Source organism: Moschus berezovskii, chromosome 7 (assembly GCF_049115385.1).
Source record: "Moschus berezovskii isolate FMDL1 chromosome 7, NW_MosBer_1.0, whole genome shotgun sequence".
Taxonomy (NCBI): domain Eukaryota; kingdom Metazoa; phylum Chordata; class Mammalia; order Artiodactyla; family Moschidae; genus Moschus; species Moschus berezovskii.
The window spans coordinates 14,838,418-14,860,435 of NC_142466.1; the positions used below are offsets into that span (position 1 = coordinate 14,838,418).

General features: G+C 43.5%; 1 protein-coding gene across 2 annotated transcripts in view; it reads left to right on the forward strand.

Moving 5' to 3' along the window:
- The window catches only part of KIF13B (kinesin family member 13B), a 213,177-nt gene that overhangs the window by 149,434 nt on the left and 41,725 nt on the right, over positions 1-22,018 (forward strand). For both annotated transcript variants that reach the window (XM_055428055.2, XM_088837822.1), the window contains exons 31-35: positions 479-655; positions 3,491-3,583; positions 9,616-9,768; positions 11,009-11,086; positions 12,697-12,750. In XM_055428055.2, coding sequence (XP_055284030.2) covers positions 479-655; positions 3,491-3,583; positions 9,616-9,768; positions 11,009-11,086; positions 12,697-12,750 — 555 coding nt within the window. The remainder of the gene's footprint in view (positions 1-478; positions 656-3,490; positions 3,584-9,615; positions 9,769-11,008; positions 11,087-12,696; positions 12,751-22,018) is intronic.

Here is a 22,018-nt window from a genome sequence, read left to right on the forward strand (position 1 = left end):
GACTTTAAAATTGGCCCACATCAAAAAATTAAAAAAAAAAAAAAACTTGCCGAAGTGCTCAGGGATAAAGAGTTACACGTCTGTAACTTACTCTAAAGTAATGCAACAGAAACCCCCCAAAACAACAGCAGTACTGAGTGTGTGTGTGCCAGGAGGAGGAAAAAGGGAAGATGCTCGCAGTCGATGAATCTGTATGGGAGAAACACAGGAGTTCGTTGTGCTAAATTTACAGCTTTCCATTTGAGTATTTTTCAAAGTAAATACATTTTTGCTGCCAGCCGGGGACATCCTGCTCTGTACCCGCCCAGGTAGGTGTCTGAGGCCACATCCCCGGGCTCCGTGGTCTCCCAGGTCATGCTGCAGGCAGCAGTGCCCTCGCGACTGGTCTGCTCCCCTTCAGCCAAGCCAAGACGTTTCCTTGTGCAGTTCTGTGTTTAAGGAGGAGGAGGTGACTCCGTCCTTTCCGTCTTCTCCGCAGGTGAAAGTGGAAGCCTCCTGGGACTCGGCCGTGCATGGCTGCCCTCAGCTGAGTAAGGGCACCCCCGTGGACGAGCGGGTGTTTCTCATCGTGCGGGTGACAGTCCAGCTCAGCCATCCAGCAGACATGCAGTTGGTATTGCGCAAGCGCATTTGTGTTAATGTTCACGGCCGGCAGGTGGGTCACTGATGCTCATTGAAGAAGTGCCTTTGGGTCTGATGTGAGGGCGGGGCAGTGGAAGGATCGCTCTGGCCTCTGAGCCCACAGGCTCTGTGGCCCTCTGGGCTTTCCTCCTCCAGGCGACTGTGGCTGTCCCGTGCCTGTGCTTGCTTCAGTCCCGGAGCCCTTCAGCCTGACTGCCTCCTAGATGGCACTGTATTGTTACCCTGAATCTGTGTGACTCCACAGTCACAGCTCTCAGCCCTTCTTGTGGGTGCCATAGAGCCCTGTCAAGGCGAAGTTCACTGTTTTGTCTTTGACTTTCCATCTGGTTCTGACAAGATGAGCAGTTCACTGCCAATGAGCTGTTGTCTGTGCTCCTCACCCTTGGTTTTCCATGCTTTCCTTTCCTTTCTGCTGGTTCACTGAGTCATGTATTTGGAGAGAGTCCTCTGCCAAGCTTTGGGGTAAAAGGATGAATGAGAAATAGCCTGTGTCCTTAAAGAGCCCGTGTCCATTGGCCCGTAAGTGTGTGTAAACAGGGTCTGGCCTTCTGTGGTGGTGGCTCCGCCGTGCAGGTGCTCGCCAGGGCAGAGATGCGAGAGCAGTCAGGGAGGGCTTCAGAGAGGAGGGGACATGGAGCTGCTCCGCTGCGGACAGGGGCGGTTGGCAGGCAGAGAAAGACCCGTTGGCTGCTCCCCAGAGAGGAGGAAATACACGTGCAGAGATGGTGAGGGAGGAACGGGCGTGGCAGGCTTGGGGACCATGAGAAGCACAGTCTGATGGTCACAGTGTTCTGCAGAGGCCATGGCCGTGCCTGTCCACACAGTTGCCTTGAGATTATGGAGGACCTGGTGCCGTATGAACCGGTTTAGTAGAAAACTTCTAGATAAGAAAAGAAACCACTTCTCTTATTGGTTTTGCAAAGATAGGATTTGAGAGGTTGAGTCTAGGGATTCTTCTCAATATACTGGCTAAAACCAGACAGATGAAAGTAAATCTTCTCATTTAGAAGAGTACAGTCATGGTTGACAGAGTCCTAGATGTAATCTCTACCCCTAAAAATTAATCTTTAGTTCTAAATGTCACACTGATATCAATCTTTGAATGAAGACGGGCCGTAATGCTGTTAAAATGCAGCTCTTCGGCTTTTCGCTCCAGCGTCAGTACATATAGGTCATGGGGTAGCTGCCGATGTACGTGCTGTGTCCCCCATTCACTCTTTTCTGAGAAGTCTTTGAGGAATTGGAAAAAGACATCCTGCTCTTGGGGAGCATTTTTGAAGAATTACTTGCCATTTCATAACTAGGGGTTCTGGCTGTCAGGCACTGGGACTGACCTGGTTCAACCACCAGCCCCCACAGAAATTTTAATAGAAAGGTGTGTTGTGAAGTCACCAAGTTTCTTCTGTTTTTTTTTTAAATTAATTTTTAAAATTTGTAGACGTGAGAAGTTGCTGCACTCCCCCCTGGTTAAAATGATTCGATATCAGACTGAAATTCAGATGGTTCATTAACTAAAATTTGCTTCTCTGTAGTGAGAGCAGAGACTTCTCATGACCCTAATACATGCAAGTTAGCTTCAGTAATTCCGTACAATTGGTAGATGCTGGGGGGTGGGGTGGGGAGTGGGGATGGGTCTTAGTGTTTAATGGGGACGGAGTCTCAGCTTAGGAAGATGAAAAATTCGGGAGACGGATGATGGTAAGAGATGGATTGTGCAACAATGTGAGTATTGCATAGTGCCACTGAACTGTGCAGTTGAATATGGTTAAAATAGCACGTTTTATGTAACTTTTACCACAATTGAAAAACATGTAATAAAATAATAATTTCATACAAATAGAAAACAGAAAAGTAAGATAATGGTGGCCCTCTCACCTCCTCCCACCACGCATTAAAAGAAAACAAACTGTAGCTGTACTTTGACCAGTGTAATTGGCAATGGTTCAGCCTTGCAAGGCTGGAGTCAGAGTGAAGGGATGAAATATATGCATTCTAAGAGGCTCTTGCATTCTTAGATGCTAAAATGTTTTTAAAAATTAACTAAAAATCACTTAATTATTATTAAATAAGTTTGTGAAAATACATACCTCTGAGACCAAACAGCTTTTTGCCTGTTCTGTTTGGGTTTTTTGAAAAACCTATATCCTACTTTGCTTTTGCATGGGGAAAGAGGTTCAGTGTTGGTTTAATATTCTCTCTCCTTCTTATCTTTATTCACCAATTGTATTCTGCCCTCAACCCTGCTCTCTTCAACCTCTACAGGATGTTCAGTCTTAGCAGCATCTTCAAATGAGTCATCTATGCATTAATTCAACAGTTCAATTCAAAGCGTGCAGAGAGCGCAGTCAGCATAAACAGTGACCATGCACTCTTAAATCATTCTCTGTAACGACCCTGCTTTGGTCAAGAATTTAATGCCTGAACTTGTCAATATTCATAGTGCAAGATGTCCATTGTGCTGGGGAAAAAAAGGATTAAAAGTCACCAGCCTTTCTTTACATTTTAGTTAGAAGGTCATTTTATTGTGTAGAAGTCAACAGTCTTATTTCTGTAGCTTTTTTAAAGCAGAGTTGAACCAGATGCTAACGTGGTTCCAGAGTTTAGGATCTGCACCTTTCATGTATTTGGTGTGGTAAATGGCAAGCATGGTATAAATGGGTTTGTTTAGGGGCACTAAGAACAAGTTGAGGAACCTATATGTAGTGATTTGGGTTTTGACTTACATTGCAAATAATGTTCTTTTCCTTTTTGGCTAGAGTGAATATGGTGTCTTTTATGCTGCCTCTTTGTTAACGAAAACTCAGTTTTTGAGATGGGAAACCATATCTTCTCTTTTGTTTTTCTCTAGGGTTTTGCTCAGAGTCTCCTCAAAAAGATGTCACATCGAAGTTCTATTCCAGGCTGTGGAGTGACTTTTGAAATTGTCTCCAATATTCCAGAGGTGAAGGATCATATGAAATTTGAATTTACTAAGAATAAACATGTAAAAAGAGCTAACTCCCTGAAAAGTCATCTACCTAAGAAATATGTATTAAATGAAAATGTGTATATACAAAAATGCTGTAGGCTTGTAGAGGAATTTTGTAACCGTGACTTGATTCATAGTAAAATGTGTGTGCATATGTAATACTTCTGTGGGCTTAAAGGTTCAGGTTTTAGTCTTCTGTTAAAGAAGAGTCTCTTGAAAAGCAAATCAGTACCATTTTACTCATAGAGGATATAACCCTTAAAGGGAGACAACACAGCATAATACAGAGTTCCAGGGTATCGTATTGGAATCAGACAGAAATCTTGTTTCTGTCACCTCTTAGTGAAGTGAACTTGGGTAAGTTCCTTTGAGCCTAAGTTTTTTCATTTATCAAACTGGGTTAGTAACATGTCCTGTGCAGAGTTGTTTTTTAAGGATTAAATGAGACAATATACACAAGTTGTACACATGTTAAAGAGTGAATTGTAATTGCTATTATAGTTAGCAACAGTATTACTATTAAATACTAATGGGGTAGTATTCTTTAATTTTTAATTAATTATTATTAAATACTAATAAATAGTATTTATTACTGTTTTTCTTTTTGAGCTAATTGAGATGTGCATAGAAATCAAACAAATGGAGCTGAAAATACCCATGACAGGCGCTTGCTCGAGAATGTAGTTTATATGCTTCCTAGTACTTATTCCCTGATTTAGACAGATTGGTTCACCCAGTTGTTGGCACAGCTAGTAACCAGGGCTTCCTTACCAGGAAAGGACTCTGACAAAGTGAAGAAGAGTGGTTCCTTCCGCTATGTTGACTACAGAGAATTGGGGAGTGAGTGAGGAGGTCCAGGCTGTGTTGCCCTTGGGGGTGGAAAATGGGAATGGGACCCTGGGGTGAGGACTCCCACCTAAGCACACCGTCTGCTGTGCCTTCATACTCTTCATTCAGGGGCTTAGCATCTGTCGATCGATTCTGTTGAGTATTTGAACAGTAGATAGACAGTATATATTTGAAGACAGATCAGGTTTTAGAAGACTGAGAAGAGTACACAGTACTTGGGCTTCGTTTTAGAGTTCTTTTATTGCAGAATACTTTTGCTCTCAAATAATGTCAAATAGTGACTAAATTCTTCCCTGGCTCTTCAAAGTATTAGGCTTCCAAGGCAAATATTAACTGTTTGATTGTTTAATTTTGAACCTGCCGAAACTTTAAAAGTTGAACCCCTTTTCGAGTTAGACTAGCTACAAAATCTTGGGTCTGTAATAGGTTGCTCTTTGTATGCTTGTAGCCAGAGGTTTACTGTTTATTCTTGTATCCGAATGCTTTCTCTCTCTTTCCAGTTGTTTCAGATCTTAACTCTATAAATGGTTTGAATGCAGTTGAGAAACACAGCTGCAATGAACCATCCTTTTCCCCCTTCATCTTTCTTCCCCTCCTTCCTTCTCATTTGCAGTTTTCTTTTTCTCTTTAATAGGACTTTTTGTTCTTCAGGTGACACAGTTTTCAAAGGGCAGAAATGTGCAGTCATCAGTGGAAAGATAAAGAGACAGCCTCACGTGAGGGGGCTACCTGTTAATAATTCGCTAAACGACTAAGTTGGCAAGCGTTAGGGTCACATTATCAATTCCTGATGATAAAAAGGAAAAATGAGACTTAAAGCCTACAGTGTAAGGATTTGTTTTTTATTTCAAAATAATCTTCTTAGAAGCTGTATTTCATCATGAAGAAGCCTGGAAAATTTCTTTGTGTTTCATGTTACAGAGGCCATGAGGACTCAGTAGCAAAAAGAAGTGGTCATAGACCAGAGAGCAACAGGAGATGGTTTTGCCTTTCTTTTTCTTCTCCCCTCTGCTTTTTTTTTTTGTTGTTGTTAAAAGCAGCTAGAATGCTTTCATTGCTAATGGGGGTATAAAATGATACATTCACTGGCTGTTTATTATCAAGTTAAATAGACATCTACCCCATCAGCTAGTAATTCCACTTATAGGCCCTTACCCAAGAGAAATGAAAACATATATCCATAAAGATTTACATAATAATATTCAAAGCTGCTTAATTCAAAATTACCTAAAGCTGGAAACAACCCAAACATCTATCAACAGAGGAATGGGTAAATAAAGTATGGCTTATCCATACTGTGGAATATTACTCAGCCATACAAAGTAATGAACTATGTGCTGACCAAATCTCTGAGTCACTGTGCTAAGTGAACAACCAGAGGCAGAAGGGTATAATTCCATTTTTGTGAACTTCTAAAACAGGCAAAACTAATCTGCGGTGAAAGAACTGATCTTAGGGGAGGGAAGGAGTTGAACTTTGTGAAGTAATGGAAATGTTTTATATCTTGAGAGGGATGTGGATAACATGGGTAAATACGTTTCTTTAAAACTCGGGTATCTTCTCTCTCAGAAAACCAAGATATGTCTGTTCCCATCAGATTCCAGAAAGTATTCCATGTGCAGTGGTGAAAAGAATACTCCCACCAGGAGTCAGGAGACCTAAGCTCTAGTCTTGCCTCTCTCGCTAATTATGCAGCCCTCCTCTTTCCTTGTCTGTAAAACAAGGATGATTCCTAGGCCCAAATGAATTACTGTAGGAGACAAAGGTTTTGTGAACTTAAGCCTGTTTCTGAATTTTTCCATATTTTATCTGTTTTAAGGCTTCTGTTAATTAAAAAAAAGTACTCTTGAAGTTAGACTGTGTCTTAAAATTGATGCTGTCTTAAAGTTAATTGGCTGAGGTTTTCTTTTTTTTTCCTCCTTGGTAATATATAAAATGATTTTCTCTTAAAGTTGATGGCATCTTAAGATGCAGTGGCATTTGGATACATTCATTTCGGTTTAGTCGCTCAGTTGTGTTCGACTCTTTGCGACCCCATGGACTGCAGCATGCCAGGCTTTCCTGTCCATCACCAAATCCTGGAGCTTCCTCAAACTCATTTCCATTGAGTCAGTGATGCCATCCAGCCATCTCATCCTCTGTTGTCCCCTTCTCCTCCTGCCTTCAATCTTTCCCAGCGTCAGGGCCTTTTCCAGTGAGTCAGTTCTTTGCATCAGGTGGCCAGAGTATTGGAGTTTCAGCTTTAGCATCAGTCCTTCCAGTGACTATTCAGAACTGATCTCCTTTAGGATTGACTGGTTGGATCTCCCTGCAGTCCAAAGGACTCTCAAATGAGTCTTCTCCAACACCACAGTTCAAAAGCATCAATTCTTCAGCGCTTGGCTTTCTTTATAGTCCTCCTCTCATGTCAATACATGACTACTGGAAAAACCATAGCTTTGACTAGATGGACCTTTGTTGGCAAAATAATGTCTTTGTTTTTAATATGCTGTCTAGGTGGGTCATAGCTTTTCTTCCAAGGAGCAAGTTCCTTTCAATTTCATGGCTGCTGTCACCATCTGGAGTGATTTTGGAGCCCCCCAGAATCAAGTCTGTCACTGTCTCCATTGTTTCCCCATCTATTCGCCTTGAAGTGATGGGACCAGATGCCATGATCTTAGTTTTCTGAATGTTGAGTTTTAAGCCAATTTTTTCACTCTCCTCTTTCACTTTCATCAAGAGGCTCTTCAGTTCTTCTTTGCTTTTTGCCATAAGGGTGGTGGTGTCATCTGCATATCTGAGGTTATTGATATTTCTCCCGGCAATCTTGATTCCAGCTGGTACTCCATCCAGCCCAGCGTTTCTCATGATGTACTCTGCATAGAAGTTAAACAAGCAAAGTGACAATATACAGCCTTGATATACTCCTTTCCCGATTTAGAACCAGTCTGTTGTTAGAACTGGACAAATCCAGTTCTAACTCTTGCTTCTTGACCTGGATACAGATTTCTCAGGAGGTAGTTAGGTGGTCTGGTATTCCCATCTCTTTAAGAATTTTCCAGTTTGTTGTGATCTAGACAGTCAAATGCTTTGGTGTAGTCAATAAAGCAGAAATAGATGTTTTTCTGGAACTCATTTGCTTTTTCAATGATCCAACAGATGTTGGCAATTTAATCTCTGATTCCTCTGCCTTTTCTAAATCCAGTTTGAACATCTGGGAGTTCTTGGTTCACATACTGTTGAAGCCTAGCTTGGAGAATTTTGAGCATTACTTTGCTAGCGTGTGATTATGCAGTAATTTGAACATTTTTTGGTATTGCCTTTCTTTGGGACTGGAATGAAAACTGACCTTTTCCAGTCCTGTGGCCACGGCTGAATTTTCCAAATTTTCTGGCCTATTGAGTGTAGCACTTTTACAGCATCATCTTTTAGGACTTGAAAGAGCTCAACTGGAATTCCATCACCTCCACTACCTTTGTTCGTAGTGATACTTCCTGAGACCCACTTGACTTCACATTCTAGGATGTCTGACTCCAGGTAGTGATCACACCATCGTGGTTATCTGAGTCATAAAGATCTTTTTTGTATAGTTCTCCTGTGTATTCTTGCCACTTCTTCTTAATATCTTCTGCTTCTGTTAGGTCCATACCATTTCTGTCCTTTATTGTGCCCATCTTTGCATAAAATATTCCCTTGATTTCTCTAATTTTCTCAAAGAGAAGTCTTTCCCTTTGTATTGTTTTCCTCTATTTCTTTGCACTGATCACTGCAGAAGGCTTTCTTATCTCTCCTTGCTGTTCTTTGGAACTCTGCATTCAGATGGGTATATCTTTCCTTTTCTCCTTTGCCTTTCGCTTCTCTTCTTTTCATGGCTATTTGTAAGGTCTCCTGAGACAACCATTTTGCCTTTTTGCATTTCTTTTTCTTGGGGATGGTGTTGATCCCTGTCTTCTGTACAGTGTCACAAACCTCTGTCCATAGTTCTTCAGGCACTCTATCAGATCTAATTCCTTGCATCTATTCGTCACTTCCACTGTATAATTGTAAGGGGTTCGATTTAGGTCATACCTGAATGGTCTAGTGGTTTTCCCTACTTACTGCAGTTTACGTCTTAATTTTGCAATAAGGGGTTCATGATCTGAGCCACAGTCAGCTCCCGGTTTTGTTTTTGCTGACTGTATAGAACTTCTCCTTCTTTGGCTGCAAAGAATATAATCAATATGATTTTGGTGTTGGCCATCTGGTGATGTCCATGTGTAGAGTCTTCTCTTGTGTCATTGGAAGAGGGTGTTTGCTATGACCAGTGGACTGGACAAAATGTTCAGTTTTACCATATGATGGTATGTAAAACCCCAAGCAAACTTTTTGGCCAGCCCAGCCCAGTGTATTTTGCAGTTTTTGATGTTGTTATAACAAAATTCACAAGTAAAGGATCTGATTTTTCCCAAGAAGAGTGATATGTTATAAGCCACATGAGCTTGAGAGATCTAATTAATTACATTAACAAAATCCCTCCCGTGACATGCAAACATCCCATTTATATGCCTGGACCAGCTGTGTCCATGGAGCTGGGCAGGGAAGAATACGCCTGGGGGCTTCTCTGCTTGGTTGGCTTGCAGTCTTGGGCCTCTGCAGAGCTGGGGATTGGACTGTGTGGCGAGTATGTGGTCCATGGGAAGCTGCTTACTGAAAGGGCTAGAATCTCGCCCTTCTTCCCACTCTGACCCTGCATACATGTCTGCTTCCTGCGAGGGTGGTTTGGGTCCCACATGGGTCCAGCTGTCACCTCAGCTCCTTAGTCCTCCCTCTGGCCCCTTAAGATGTGGTCCTAAAGTACTGTTGTGGTCAGGTTTCCAGCTTGGCCCCCAGATCCTTTCTAACCAGGAATGTCTTGGTTCACAATGAAAATGCAGGAGAGGACAGTTTTGTTGAAAACGTGCCATGTTTCAACTGCTCTGTGTTTAACTCGCCTTTAGAGTGACCCCAGCCACCATGTATACCATGATTTCTGTGGGAAAATGCATTTTGAGTTCCAAGAGCTGACTTTAAAGTGGAACTTGGAACACATCCCATTTGTTGGTTCGGTACGCTTTGTGGATTCGTACAGATCAAGACGCCTCTGTAGCATTTTCTTCAGCAAGGTACGTAATTTTAACGTATACCTTTCCATTCTCCAGGATGCTCAGGGAGTAGAGGAACGAGAAACGTTAGCAAGGATGGCAGCTAATGTGGAAAACACGGCATCTGCTGACTCGGAAGCGTACATCGAGAAATACCTCAGGAGTGTGCTGGCGGTGGAGAATCTCCTTACATTAGACCGCCTTCGCCAGGTCAGCTGATGGGGACAGGGCAGGGTGCCAGCGCAGCTCGACCCAGGGTTTGACTTTCCGCAATTCACAGTATTGTGACGTCTAAACTTTTGAAACCTCTTAAGTGGAGCATATTAATTTACATTAAACTTGCTGGGTGAGTCTTCGAAGATACAAAAATGATATTTGGAAGGTACTTTTTCCAAGACCCTAAATGGTAGCTAGTTGCCTGGGCAGTGCTGTGCTGTGTGCTTGGTCGCATCTGACTCTCTGTGACCCCATGGATTGTAGCCCATCAGGTTCTGCCCATGGGGATTCTCCAGGCAAGAATACTGATATGGGTTGCCAGGCCCTCCTCCAGGGGATCGCACCCCTGGAGGGATCGAACCCTGGTCTCCCACAGTGCAGGCAGGTTCTTTACTGCCTGAGCCAGTAGTGGAAGGAAATATATCACTCTTGCTGATTAAGAAGTATTTTGCAAATTCCTTGACACTGGACAGTCCCCAAAGAGAAATGTAGCCCTGAGGCAGAATGTTGTATCCTTTCTTGGCCTCCACAGCCTCAGCGTGGATCTCTAAGAGGGAAACGAGAGGTGCCAGCCATAAACCCAAGGCCCAGAGAAGCTCTAAACGTCAGTTTACACAGCTGTGTTGAAGCTTTTAAAAAAATTTATTTATTTAGGGTGTGCCAGATCTTAGTTGTGACCTGTGGGATCTAGTTCCCTGACCAGGGGTCAAACCTGGACCCCCTGCTCTGGGAGCACAGAGTTTTAGACACTGTGGACTAGCAGGGAAGTCCCCAAACTTTTTTTTTAAATAAAAATACTAATGAAACATAAAAGTGAATGGTCTGCTTTTCATAATCTTTCTCCTGGGACTCACTTGTGGCCAGCTTCAAGGGAGCCATCAGTAGATAAGGAAAGGAATGAACCACAAAACCTGTCAGTTGCTTAATTAACTTTGAATATTCCACAGTGACAGTAATTGGGTCATTGTGTTGTATGAAGTAACAGCTGTCATTTAAAGAACTAGGCGACTTCCCTGGCAGTCCAGTGGTTAGGACTCTGCGCTTCCGCTACAGGGGGCACGGGTTTGATCCCTGGTTGGAGAACTAAGATCCCACAAGCTGTGTGGCATGACCACCCCACTCCAGTAAATAAAGAACTTGGAATATGTCCACAGCTCAAAGCCTGCTTTAGACACTGTTACTCTGGAAGTGTGTGTCTCATGCGTGCTTTTCCTCTGTTTTCTCTGACCCACAGGAAGTTGCCGTGAAGGAGCAGTTGACGGGAAAAGGGAAGCTGAGCAGGAGGAGTATCAGCTCTCCTAATGTGAACAGAGTGAGTACGTGGGACCCCAGCCTGTGCTCGGCCCAGGATCTGCTCTTGCTCCTCCTCTTTCCTCAGATAACTCCTTTCCATCCTTTCAGTCTCGTCTCGGGTCTCATTCCCTCCTCTGCACCGACTGAAGTTCCCACTTCTGTACCGTCAGCATCGCCGCAGCCCTCCATCTCTGACCTTCCTAATGTTACACGGAAAGCGTCCGTGTAGGTCCCTCTGGAATGTTTCTCATTTATCTCCATACCTCCAGGGCCTGGCACAGTGACTGAGTTAGGTGAGCGTGTGTTGAACTAAAGCAAAGCTAGCGTAGTGCCTGGGGAAAGCCGTTTGAATTTTCTAGGCTGAACCTGATTACTTTCAGGTTGAGGAGGAGTCTGGACCATGTTTATAAACTCAGTTGCTGAAAGGTCACCCAGGGAGCGTGAGTGAGTCAAGTCAGTTAGGTTTGTTTTGTTACAGTGCTGTAAGTTTGTTGTTGTGTTTTAAAACATAGATAAAATTTACATGAATATGAAGCTTACAAATAATTCTCCGCAAAGAAATAATGCTTGGAGTCCTGTGATTTATCTCTACTTTCCTTACTTTTGATAAAGAGGTGGATGTGAGGGAGAGTACACAGTTGTCTGAACTTCACACCAAGAGAAACCACGGTATAGATACCGTAACACGGTATAGATGTTGAAATAAGGAGCAGCTGACTCTTAACCCTGGTGTTAGAGAGATCCCAGTGAGGGACAGGACAGGATGGGTGTCAGGCTGGAGGGCACAGGTGGCTCCCTGAGACTGAGTGATGTCACTGGTGATCTCAGACAGAAAGATTGGGAACATTCTCAGACAGTAAAAAATCCTCTCTTTAACTTAGCATAAATATCTTCTCACTCCTTCAGAAAATGAAGTACTAAAATGCACTGAATGCTGTACTAAAATCTCTGTATGTGCAAAGATTTTGTACTTAGAATCCTATGATTTAAAATAAATAGTTTCTGTGTATACATTTACTGCAGCACCCAGAGAAAGGAGTCGTCAGATCAGGACATGATAAGGTAACCAGAGGGCTTCCCTGGCAGCTCAGTGGTAAAGGACCTGTCTGCCAATCAGGAGACCTGGGTTCAATCCCTGGGTCGGGAAGATGCCCTGGAGAAGGAAATGGCAACCCACTCCAGTAATCTTGCATGGAAATCCCATGGACAGAGGAGCCTGGTGGCTACAGTCCATGGGGTTGCAAGAGTCGGACATGACTTTGCAACTAAACAGCAGCAACAGCAAGGAAGCTAGTAGCCTTTATCCTTTACACAGAAGTGGGTAAACAAATCAAGCATCCCTTACTTGGGCCCAGGTGGCTGTTTCCTCTATGTAAGCTGGACATCTGATCTTATACAAACCTGCCGCATTAAAAATGTTAATTCAGTTAAAAACAAAAACAAAAACTGTGCCTAACAAGGTACCAAAGGCCATGAGTCTAGTTTGCAGCTTGGTCTTGGCAGCCTGTCTCATACCATCCAGCTCTAACACTCTGTTGATTTGGTTTTCAAAGTGTTGTATTTCCAGGGTCATGGATGTATGTGCTTTTGCACGTAAGGGGCTAATTCTCATCTTCGTTTCCTCTTCAGTTGTCTGGCAGCCGCCAGGATCTTATCCCATCCTCCAGTCTGGGTAGCAACAAGGTAGGTGCTTATAACTGTTTTCTGTCAGTCTTAGACCTGTTTCCCGTCCAACTTTTCCTCCTCTCAAGTATCACACGCTAGTCCTGCATGCCGAGATTTCTTCCACTTTTCAGTGCTATGTGAAATTTATTGGAAAGTGTCTAGAGTTCATTTCTTTTTATCTTCCAGTTAAAATAATGTTACTGAAACCTTATTGTTACTCTGCTTTTTAAGGGTTAAACAATTTAGGTGCTTAAGTTCCTATTCCTGTTGAAAATATATTCTTCCAGTTTGTGTCAGAAAAGGAACTTCATTTCAGATTTTTAATAGTTAAAATATGGATGAAGTAATTGAAAATTTGTGAAGAATAAGATTATGTTTAAAAGTTAACATTATATGTTAGAAGAAAGAAAAGTAAGGGAACAGAAATTTTATTAGCTGGGATGTATTTATGTACTTGTTAATATAACTTTCCCTAATATAACAGAGTTTTAAGCATAGATAATTCATTATCATTTACTTAAAGGGATCACACTCAAAACAGTCATAGGTGGATGGTTGGATAAGGCTGAGAATGCACTGGTTCGTGAATTCATTGACCACCTCCTGTGAGTCTAAAGTGTGCTGGGGTTTGGCACTCCCTGATACAGGTCCACAGATAGGTGTGAGTGGCATAGCATAGTTGTAATCCCCTAAACAAGGCAGAGTGTTTGGAAAACTGTCATTATTGATTATAAATAACTATTGATAAATAATTTTAATGAAAATATAAGAAAAACCATGACTTTTATTTTTGAAATCCATCTAACCCAAATCCTCTATCATAAATTCATTGAAAAAAGTGGCCAAAAGATTTTCAGCTTTTCTCTCTTGCTGCTGCTAAGTCACTTCAGTCATGTCCAACTCTTATGACGCCATAGACGGCAGCCCACCAGGCTCCCCTGTCCCTGGGATTCTCCAGGCAAGAACACTGGAGTGGGTTGCCATTTCCTTCTCCAATGTGTGAAAGTGAAAAGTGAAAGTGAAGTTCCTCAGTCATGTCTGACTCGTAGCGACCCCATGGACTGCAGCCTACCAGGCTCCTCCGTCCATGGGATTTTCCAGGCAAGAGTACTGGAGTGGCTTGCCATTGCCTTCTCTGCTTCTCTCTTGCTAGTTTATGTTTAAATGTAAAAAAAACAACAACAGTAATATCTACTTGAAAGAAAATTATTGTCTCATCTCATTCTATTCAAATAGAATAAAGGAATATAGATGCTATAATAGAAGTATGCCTAGGTAGAGTAGGAACCCAGAGGAGGAAGTGGACACTTTTATAAGTATTATGCAAGGACCAAGAAAGGCTGCAAAGAGGGGAACCCCCCTGCCGTAAGCTTAATGCTGGAGGGTGGTAAGATCCACCCAAGCAGAAGGGATTGAAGCAAGAGTATGAACAGAAGCATGGAGGGAGAAGGAAGCCCGAGTCAAGCAGAGGGTGCAGTGCAGGGCAGAGCCCAGAGGAAGGGCCCTTGTTTCAGAAGTTCCTATGTGATGTACTGGGGACTTGAGGGAGAGCTGGGCCACTTTTAGGCAGTCATCTCGACCCCACTCATGTTCCTGGCTGTGGTCCATAAAATTACGTCAGAATAATGTATATAGTAGAAATGTGTCCTGTTATCAACCCTCAAGTGAGGGTGGATGGAGCAGGTGCGGGGAGAGGTCTCGCTGTGGGAGGGGAGGGGGAGAGAGTCAGGCCCCTCTCAGGAGAATGGAGCCTCTAGAGCTCTGGGGACATGAGGATTGAGGTGGAGCTAGCGGGAGACTGCATGACATGGGTTCTGGGGACATTGTAGAGAGAACAGTGTGAGGAGGCAGGTTTGAGGAAGAAAATGATTTAGTTCAACTTTGGCCAGTTCAGGGGTCTGGAAGCCTGAGCTGAACACAGATTAGGGAGCTCAGGGCCTGGTTGGAACAGCCAGGGATTCATCTGAGTCTCCTGAATTGGCCGTAAGAGGTTCAGACAGAGAGGCGAGGTTGTGTGGGGTGATGGTGATGCTTCAGGGCTTGTGCAGGGGGAGCAGCTGGCCAGGGTGACAGATGAGAGTCCTCAGAGATGAGAGGTAGTGGGGAGAGCAGCTGGGAACCTGGAGGAACTCCTTCTGGATGCTTCAGAGACTGTACTGACTGAAGAGACTATTTTGGGTGTGAGAGGGAAGTTTATTGGAGGCCTTTTCCCAGGGCAGTCTCTGTGGAGGGTTGGGGAGTAGTTAGGACATGGGTTTTTGGTTGTTGTTTTGGATTTTGGTTTTTGTGGCCGCAATATACAGAATCTTAGTGCCCCAGCCAATTATAGAACCTATGCAGGAGACACTAGTTCGATCCCTGGGTCAGGAAGAACCCCTGGAAGGCAGGTCATGGCAATCCACTCCAGTATTCTTGCGTGGAGAATTCCATGGACAGAGGAGCCTGGCGGGCTACAGTCCCTGGGGTCGCAAAGAGTCAGACGTGACTGGAACAGCTGAGCACACATGCACCCCTGCAATGAAAGCATGAAGTCCTAACCACTGGAGCCCCGGGGAGTTTCTGGCAGGGTGTATTAAATGAGTAACTAATGGTGCACGTTTTTTGTTGCTCTACCAAGACCTTCCCCTGTTCAGTCATCTCGATGTCTGGGGCCCCTGGGTTAGGGGTAGGAGACTTAGTAAAGGGGAGGGGAGTCTGATTTCCGGCCTCTCAGGTTGCACTGCTGTCCTGGTGCCGTCCCAGCAGCAAAGGGCTGGCTCTGCCTGCTCTGTGTCAGCGTGTTTGCCGCTGTCGTCAGATGCCTCCAAAAGTGAAGGGCCCTTTTCTCCCACTGCAGCAGTTTCTCTCTCACCCCTCTGCATGGACAGTGTCCCTGGCCTCTGACGGACAGGCGCAGTCTTGTCAGGGGAAGCAGAAGGGCCAGCTTCCCATTCCTAACTGTGCTCCCAGGTCAGCCGTGGAGCCATCTCTTCATCTTTCTGTAGATTGTTGGCCCCCTCGGATCCTGAACAGTTACCAGGTACAGCCAGGCTTCCATCCACCTCATCACTGTCACCCTGGATCCCTTGACTTCCTGCTTGTGACCATATCAGTAGGTTATATGAACGTCCATGTGTCTAAATCAGAGACCCTTTGCTTGTCACTTGGGGAGAGGTAGAGGAAAACTGCTCTCAGACAGGTTTAGTGGATGGACCTGTTGAATGAGTCAGGAAATTCAGGTGACAGAGGACCACAACTGATGTTAGGAAACAAAGCCATAAAACACTCGGCAGAGGATGTGATTCCAGGCTCACTTCAGCAGGGAGCACAGAGTGGCTTCCCCATTTGCGGATGAGGAGCTGTCACTAGTTTTATCATCTAAAGCAGAGCGTCTTAAAAGATTTTTAGAAAATAAATATTCTTAAATTGTGTTTTCTTCATAGAGAGTAAAGAAATATTTTCCTCCACCAGTAGCAGCAAGGAACAGAAGAGTCCTCCCTTTGGCCTTTTAAATGAAACAGTGGTAAACTGCATCCAATATGGCATTTTCTTGAATTCAGAATTGTTACAACGCTGCCCATAAGAGAATTCCTCAGGATGGGGTAGTGTTTAAACTAGTTGATGTAAGAATCATTTAGACCCTATTAAAACCCCTTTATACAGCAGTAGTGCTTATAGAGGTAAGAAATGACATGTATATGAGGGCCACGGCCATGTTTATAATGGCAGAAGATTGGAAACAAGTTAAATGTCTGTTGGTTTGACCTGGTTAAATATGTTTTATCTGTGTCCATGTGTGCATACACACACGTACACACACACACACAAATAAATGGGATACTATGCAGCTATAAAAATTATTAGGAACCCCTCCAGGTACTAATATGGAAGGAGCACAGGATATACTCAGTGATTCAAAATGCAGTGCAGCACAGTATGTTGCCATTTGCGCTGGAGCGGGGCGCACAGGAGAAGAGTGTGTGGGGCTGTTCATAGGTGTACACATGCGTGCGGGAAACCCTGTAAGGAGGCATCAGAAACAGCAACCACTACTTATTGTCTCGGGAGAGGGTGCGAGTATTGGGGGCCCAAAGCAGGAGGCTTCTCATGGTGTGCCTTTTTATATTACTTGATTTTCGGATCATGGGAACAAATTACCTATTGAAAGAATTAAAATGAAAAAATGTTATTCCTGCCCTTTCTGGTAGGTAGAAGATTTTATTCTCCTATAAGCAGTGGTTTGAGAAACTCTCCATTTGCTTTATTGGTTATAATTTTCACACAAAATCCTCAAGGAGAGATTACTGAAGAAATTGTTTTGGAAAACCTTAGACTCATGTATTTTTCTTTTCTTTTGGGGACTTCCTGCATTCTTCAGTTTTCAGAGATCCTGGGAGAGGTAATTAATCCATTAGGTTTTTCTTAATGAGTGGGATACACATATTATCCTACTATTGAAAACATGCTTGCTTTTACCTTAAGAATGCGAATGCATTTTTAAAATGTAGTTTTTATAAGACAACTGCATTTGACACTGCACTAGTTTTTTTTTTGGCTCTTACCCTTCCAAAGTAAAAATAACTTTGGAAGTCAGGATATACAGTTCCTTGTTCCCTGGGACTATGAAAATATCAGTTAAAAGATGCCAGGAATGAAGGCATCTGATGGAGTGTAGGAGGCTCTGGGATATGAGGGGGTAGAGTTAATTCATTAATGAAGCCGATGGTACAGTAAATGTTTGAGAATTTGTAAGACATCCTTTTCTCAATCATGGGATGCAGGGGGAGAGGAGCAAAGAAAGAGTGGAAGTGCCTTGGGCCTTCCTTCAACACCACAGAACGAAGCTCTGTGGTTCCATCTTGGCTTCTTTGCATGGAAGTACTTAATACATAATGAAATTGAGTTGGAAATACAATTTTAACCTGGAATCACTGCTTAAAATGCTTGAAACTGTGTTTTAAAATAATTGAGAATTATAATGCTGTTAGTTGCGTCTACCTTGCACACTCATGGGGACTTATTTCTGGGTTCTCTGTTCCATTATCTATATGTCAGACCCTCTTTCCTTGATTATGGAATCAAAGCTATGGACCAGAGAACCTGGTGTGCTCTGTTGCCTGCCACGTAAATAACACAACAGTAAAACTTACGTAAAGAAGCGGGGAAAGGCCACAGAGGAGGTTCAAGTCTGCCTTTCCCTCCTAATTTTCGTTAACATCATGGCAGAGATTAGTTGGGAGCAAAGTAACACTAAAAGCTGTGCCTGGGAGGCAAGAGCAGAGCTCAGTAGGATTAGGGCTTTCGGGGAGGTGAGAGCAAGTGGTAAGGCACTGAAACCTGCTTGCACTTTGGCCTCTGACACTTGGACTTCCGCCAGCCACATTTTGCCTGTCCTCATTCACTGATGCTCCATACCTATGAAAATTGGAATTGTTTACTGAGCTCCACCAAGATGGAATGGATGCGCTAATTAATCTTAGAAAGATACGTTGAATTTTTATTAGCTACCCTTAACTTTTAATTTCACCTTATGGCCTAAAAGAAATCACTCTTGATAAGCTTTTCAATAAAAATATAAAATATTCCTATTTGCAGTGATGCTTTTATTTACTGTTACTGGCTCTTTCATCATTGTTAGGCAGGTTTTTTTTTTTTTAATAGATGTAATGAAAATTTAGCAAACTTATTATGACCAGTCTACCAGATTAGATTCGTAATTTAGTTGCAGAATTAATTCCAACAGATTGTTTTTCCATTTAAACAATGGCTGTGTGTTGAAACTGTTTGTGATTTAAGAAACTCTGTCAAGAAAAAATAACTAGTATTACTTACTAAAGCCATTTTAAATGGAATCATACATTTTAAAATAAGTTAGTGAGATGTTTGTCATCTTCCAAATGGAGTTTTCAATGCAGCTAAAAGTAGCCAGGAATGTCCCTGGTGGTCCAGTGGTTAGGACTTCGTGCTCCCAGTGCAGAGGTCCTAGGTTTTACCCCTGGTCAGGAAACTAGATCCTGCATGTCACAATTAAGACCCAATGCAGCCAAAAAAAAAAAAATATTAGCCGAAAATCTGAATGACTATTCAGTTAACAAAGCTGAGTTGTATGTTTTGGCTCCTTCACTTTCCTGAAAACAGCAATTATTCAGCCCAACACTGGTTATGGTTGGTGCCAAAGGTGAGTCACCTCTTCTTGAGTTGCATTGGTAGCCACCTTTGGACCTGGAGTGTCACTGGTACTTCATTTACCTTTGTCACTCTCCTGATCCAAGCCAGACCTCTGTAGAGAACACCCAAAGCATTTGTGTCTTTCCGGAGAACAGTAGCAGGAGAACTGGAGGTCCCTGCCGGGACCAGCCACGTTCTCTAGTAAGCTGACAGCCTTCTGCATTTTTTCCTCTTGGGTTTTGCCTTTAAGCATAATTGTTATCTTGAATAGGGTTTTATATCTTTGAATTCAGCCTGTTAGCACAAATAATTCCTACTAATTATGAAGCTAGTTTAGGGACCCAGAACGAAGCCAGAATTTCCACTCTCACATCCTTCCTTTGTGGCTGATCCTGAAGGCTGATAGAGGTACAAGATGTCAGAAACATTTCAGAATTATCTTTCCAAGAGTTCTGTAATGGAGCATAGGTTGCGGTGGTAGAAGTGAAAAAAAAAAAAAGAAAGCCGTACTGAGAACTGAGCCCATATGATGGCAGAAAGGTCCAGTGTCTGACCGAGTCCTTTTTGTTCATTGTCTTGAGTTTATCTCCCTCTGAAGTACCTTTGCCTGGGGTGCTTCCTTTTTTCTTCCCCAACCTTTCAGTAGTGGGAGAATCACTGGAGTGGCCAAGGATATAAAATGTATTATTATTCTTGTTGTTCAGCTGCTCAGTTGTGTCCAACTCTTTGTGACTCCATGGACTCTAGCCCACCAGGCTCCTCTGTCCCAGGGAAGAACACTGGAATGGGTTGCCATTTCCGTCTCCAGGGGATATTCCCAACCCAGGGATCGAACTTGGGTCTCCTGCATTGGCCGGTGGATTCTTTACTGCTGTGAGCCACCTGGGAAGCCCTGTAAAATTTATTGGAAAGACACTAATTGCCTTGTCCAAGGGGGGCAGTGTGTGTTGCTAGACCCTGAACCACAGATTCTGCTTCTGGCAAGAGAATGGATATGTGCTGCCGGAGAAGAATCTAATGAGTGATGTCAGTGGAGTGTTTCCCTAGAGATCTACGGGGTCAGAAAGAGGAAGGGGCCATGCCGTACCCAGTTTATCATCCAAATTTGTTGTTCCCTCAGAAGCAGAGCCTGTTCTGTTCCAGAGTGATCTGAGATACTCTGTGTCCCCGTCTCTGGTCGGCAAGACTGTGAGATTTCTCAAGGTTAAGATGACGGTTAAGGGAGATGGATGAATGAAATGTCTCCGCTTTTCATTCTCCGATAGAGTTAACAATATGGCTGAGGCGCTGTTTAAGTACGGTGAGCATCCTTTCAGAGGTTCTCACTTGAGATATTTGAATATATGAGACAGTAAGAGTTATTGCCTCTGTTCCGATTCGGGAGTAACACTGTGTGTGGGAGTGCCAGCTGGGAAAAATTACCCGGGAAGCTAGCAGAGCCCCGAGTGTGCCTTGGGGAAGAGGTGACACACCTGTTATTTGTCATTGGATGTACACCGTACAGCTGAGGGGCTGACTTCAAATTAGCTGCTTGGTTTTCCTAAGGGCCAGAGTGCTACTGTGTCAGCTGCCAAACAAGGAAGACAAATCTAAAGTATGGAAGCACATTTATCCTCAAATTGAGTAAGTTGTCTTCAGAACAGCCAGGCATGAACTTAATCCTGTGAACACAGCATGAAGCTTTACATCCCCTGAGAAGTTCCATAGTGTTGACCTCACTGTTCCGACTCTCGATTATGAGGTCCCAGGGCACACAGAGCTGCCGCTTCCCAGACAGATAGTTGAATTCAAAGGCTGAAAGCATTAATGAAACAAAGTATGTAAATCAGCGTGTGGTTCACGGTAACGCAAACACTCCTGCAGTGACGCACTCAGAGTTCATCGTCCTTGTCAGCTCTTCATGTGTCTTTTGCTCCCTTGCTTCCTAACACTGAGCATTCTACCACATTTTAAAGTATAAAGTGCTGGGCTTTCCTGGTGGCTCAGTGGTAAAGACTTCACTTGCCAGTACAAGAGACACGGGTTCGATGGCTGGGCTGGGAAGGTCCCACGTGCCACGTGACAACTGAGCCTGTGCTCTAGAGCCTCGGAACTGAAACTGCTGAGGCCACATGCCACAGATACTAAAGCCTGTGCACTCTGGAGCCAGTGCTCCACACAAGAGGAGCCCCCACAATGAGAAGCCCGAGCCCCGCAGCCAGAGAAAAGCCCATTCAGCGGCGGAGACCCAGCATAGTCCAAAATAAACAAACATAGAAAAAAAAAAAATCAAGTGCTGAGAGAGTTCTCTGAGAAAGTGGCTTTCTCTAAGTAAACAGGATCCGAATCACTTAGGGCTTATTGATTTTATGATCGGTACTTGGGTTGCCGCTAAAAGCAAATAGGTTTCCAATACATATTGGCAACCTAAGAGGGCTTTCTACCTCCATCCATCTTCAAGAGCAGCAAAGAGCTTACTTTGCAGGCAATTACTAATAAAGATGCAAGTTGATCGTCAGGGTCACTCATGTGGGGAGTAGTAGCTTAATCTAACAGAAAATACCGTTTTTTTAACTGGGGTGGAAAAGAAGAATGACTATCAAAGGATCTAAAGAGGATGTACAGCTTTGAAAAGGTTTGCATCTCCTCTCAATTACTGGCTTCTGTGCTGGTAGCGTGGGTGGAGGTTTATTTCTTTACTGGGTAGGACTGATGTTCAAAGTGCTTTGGTGCGATGACCATTTTTATGGCTCACCACAAGTTCTAGAAAAGTAAATTACTCCATCACCTGACGGGCATTGTTCTAGTATTATGCAACAAAATCTCTTTCTTGGGAGTTTACAAGACAAGTTGAAGTCAATCCTAAAGGAAATCAGTCCTGAATATTCATTGGAAGGACTGATGCTGAAGCTGAAGCTCCAATACTTTGGCCACCTGATGCAAAGAGCTGACTCATTAGAAAAGACCCTGATGCTGGGAAGGATTGAAGGCAGAAGGAGAAGGGGATGACAGAGGACATGGTTGGATGGCGTCACTGGCTCGATGGACATGAGTTTGAGCAAGCTCCGAGAGTTGGTGAAAGACAGGGAAGCCTGGCCTCCTGGAGTCCATGGGGTCGCTAAGAGTCAAACATTACTGAGCAACTGATTGACAACAAGAC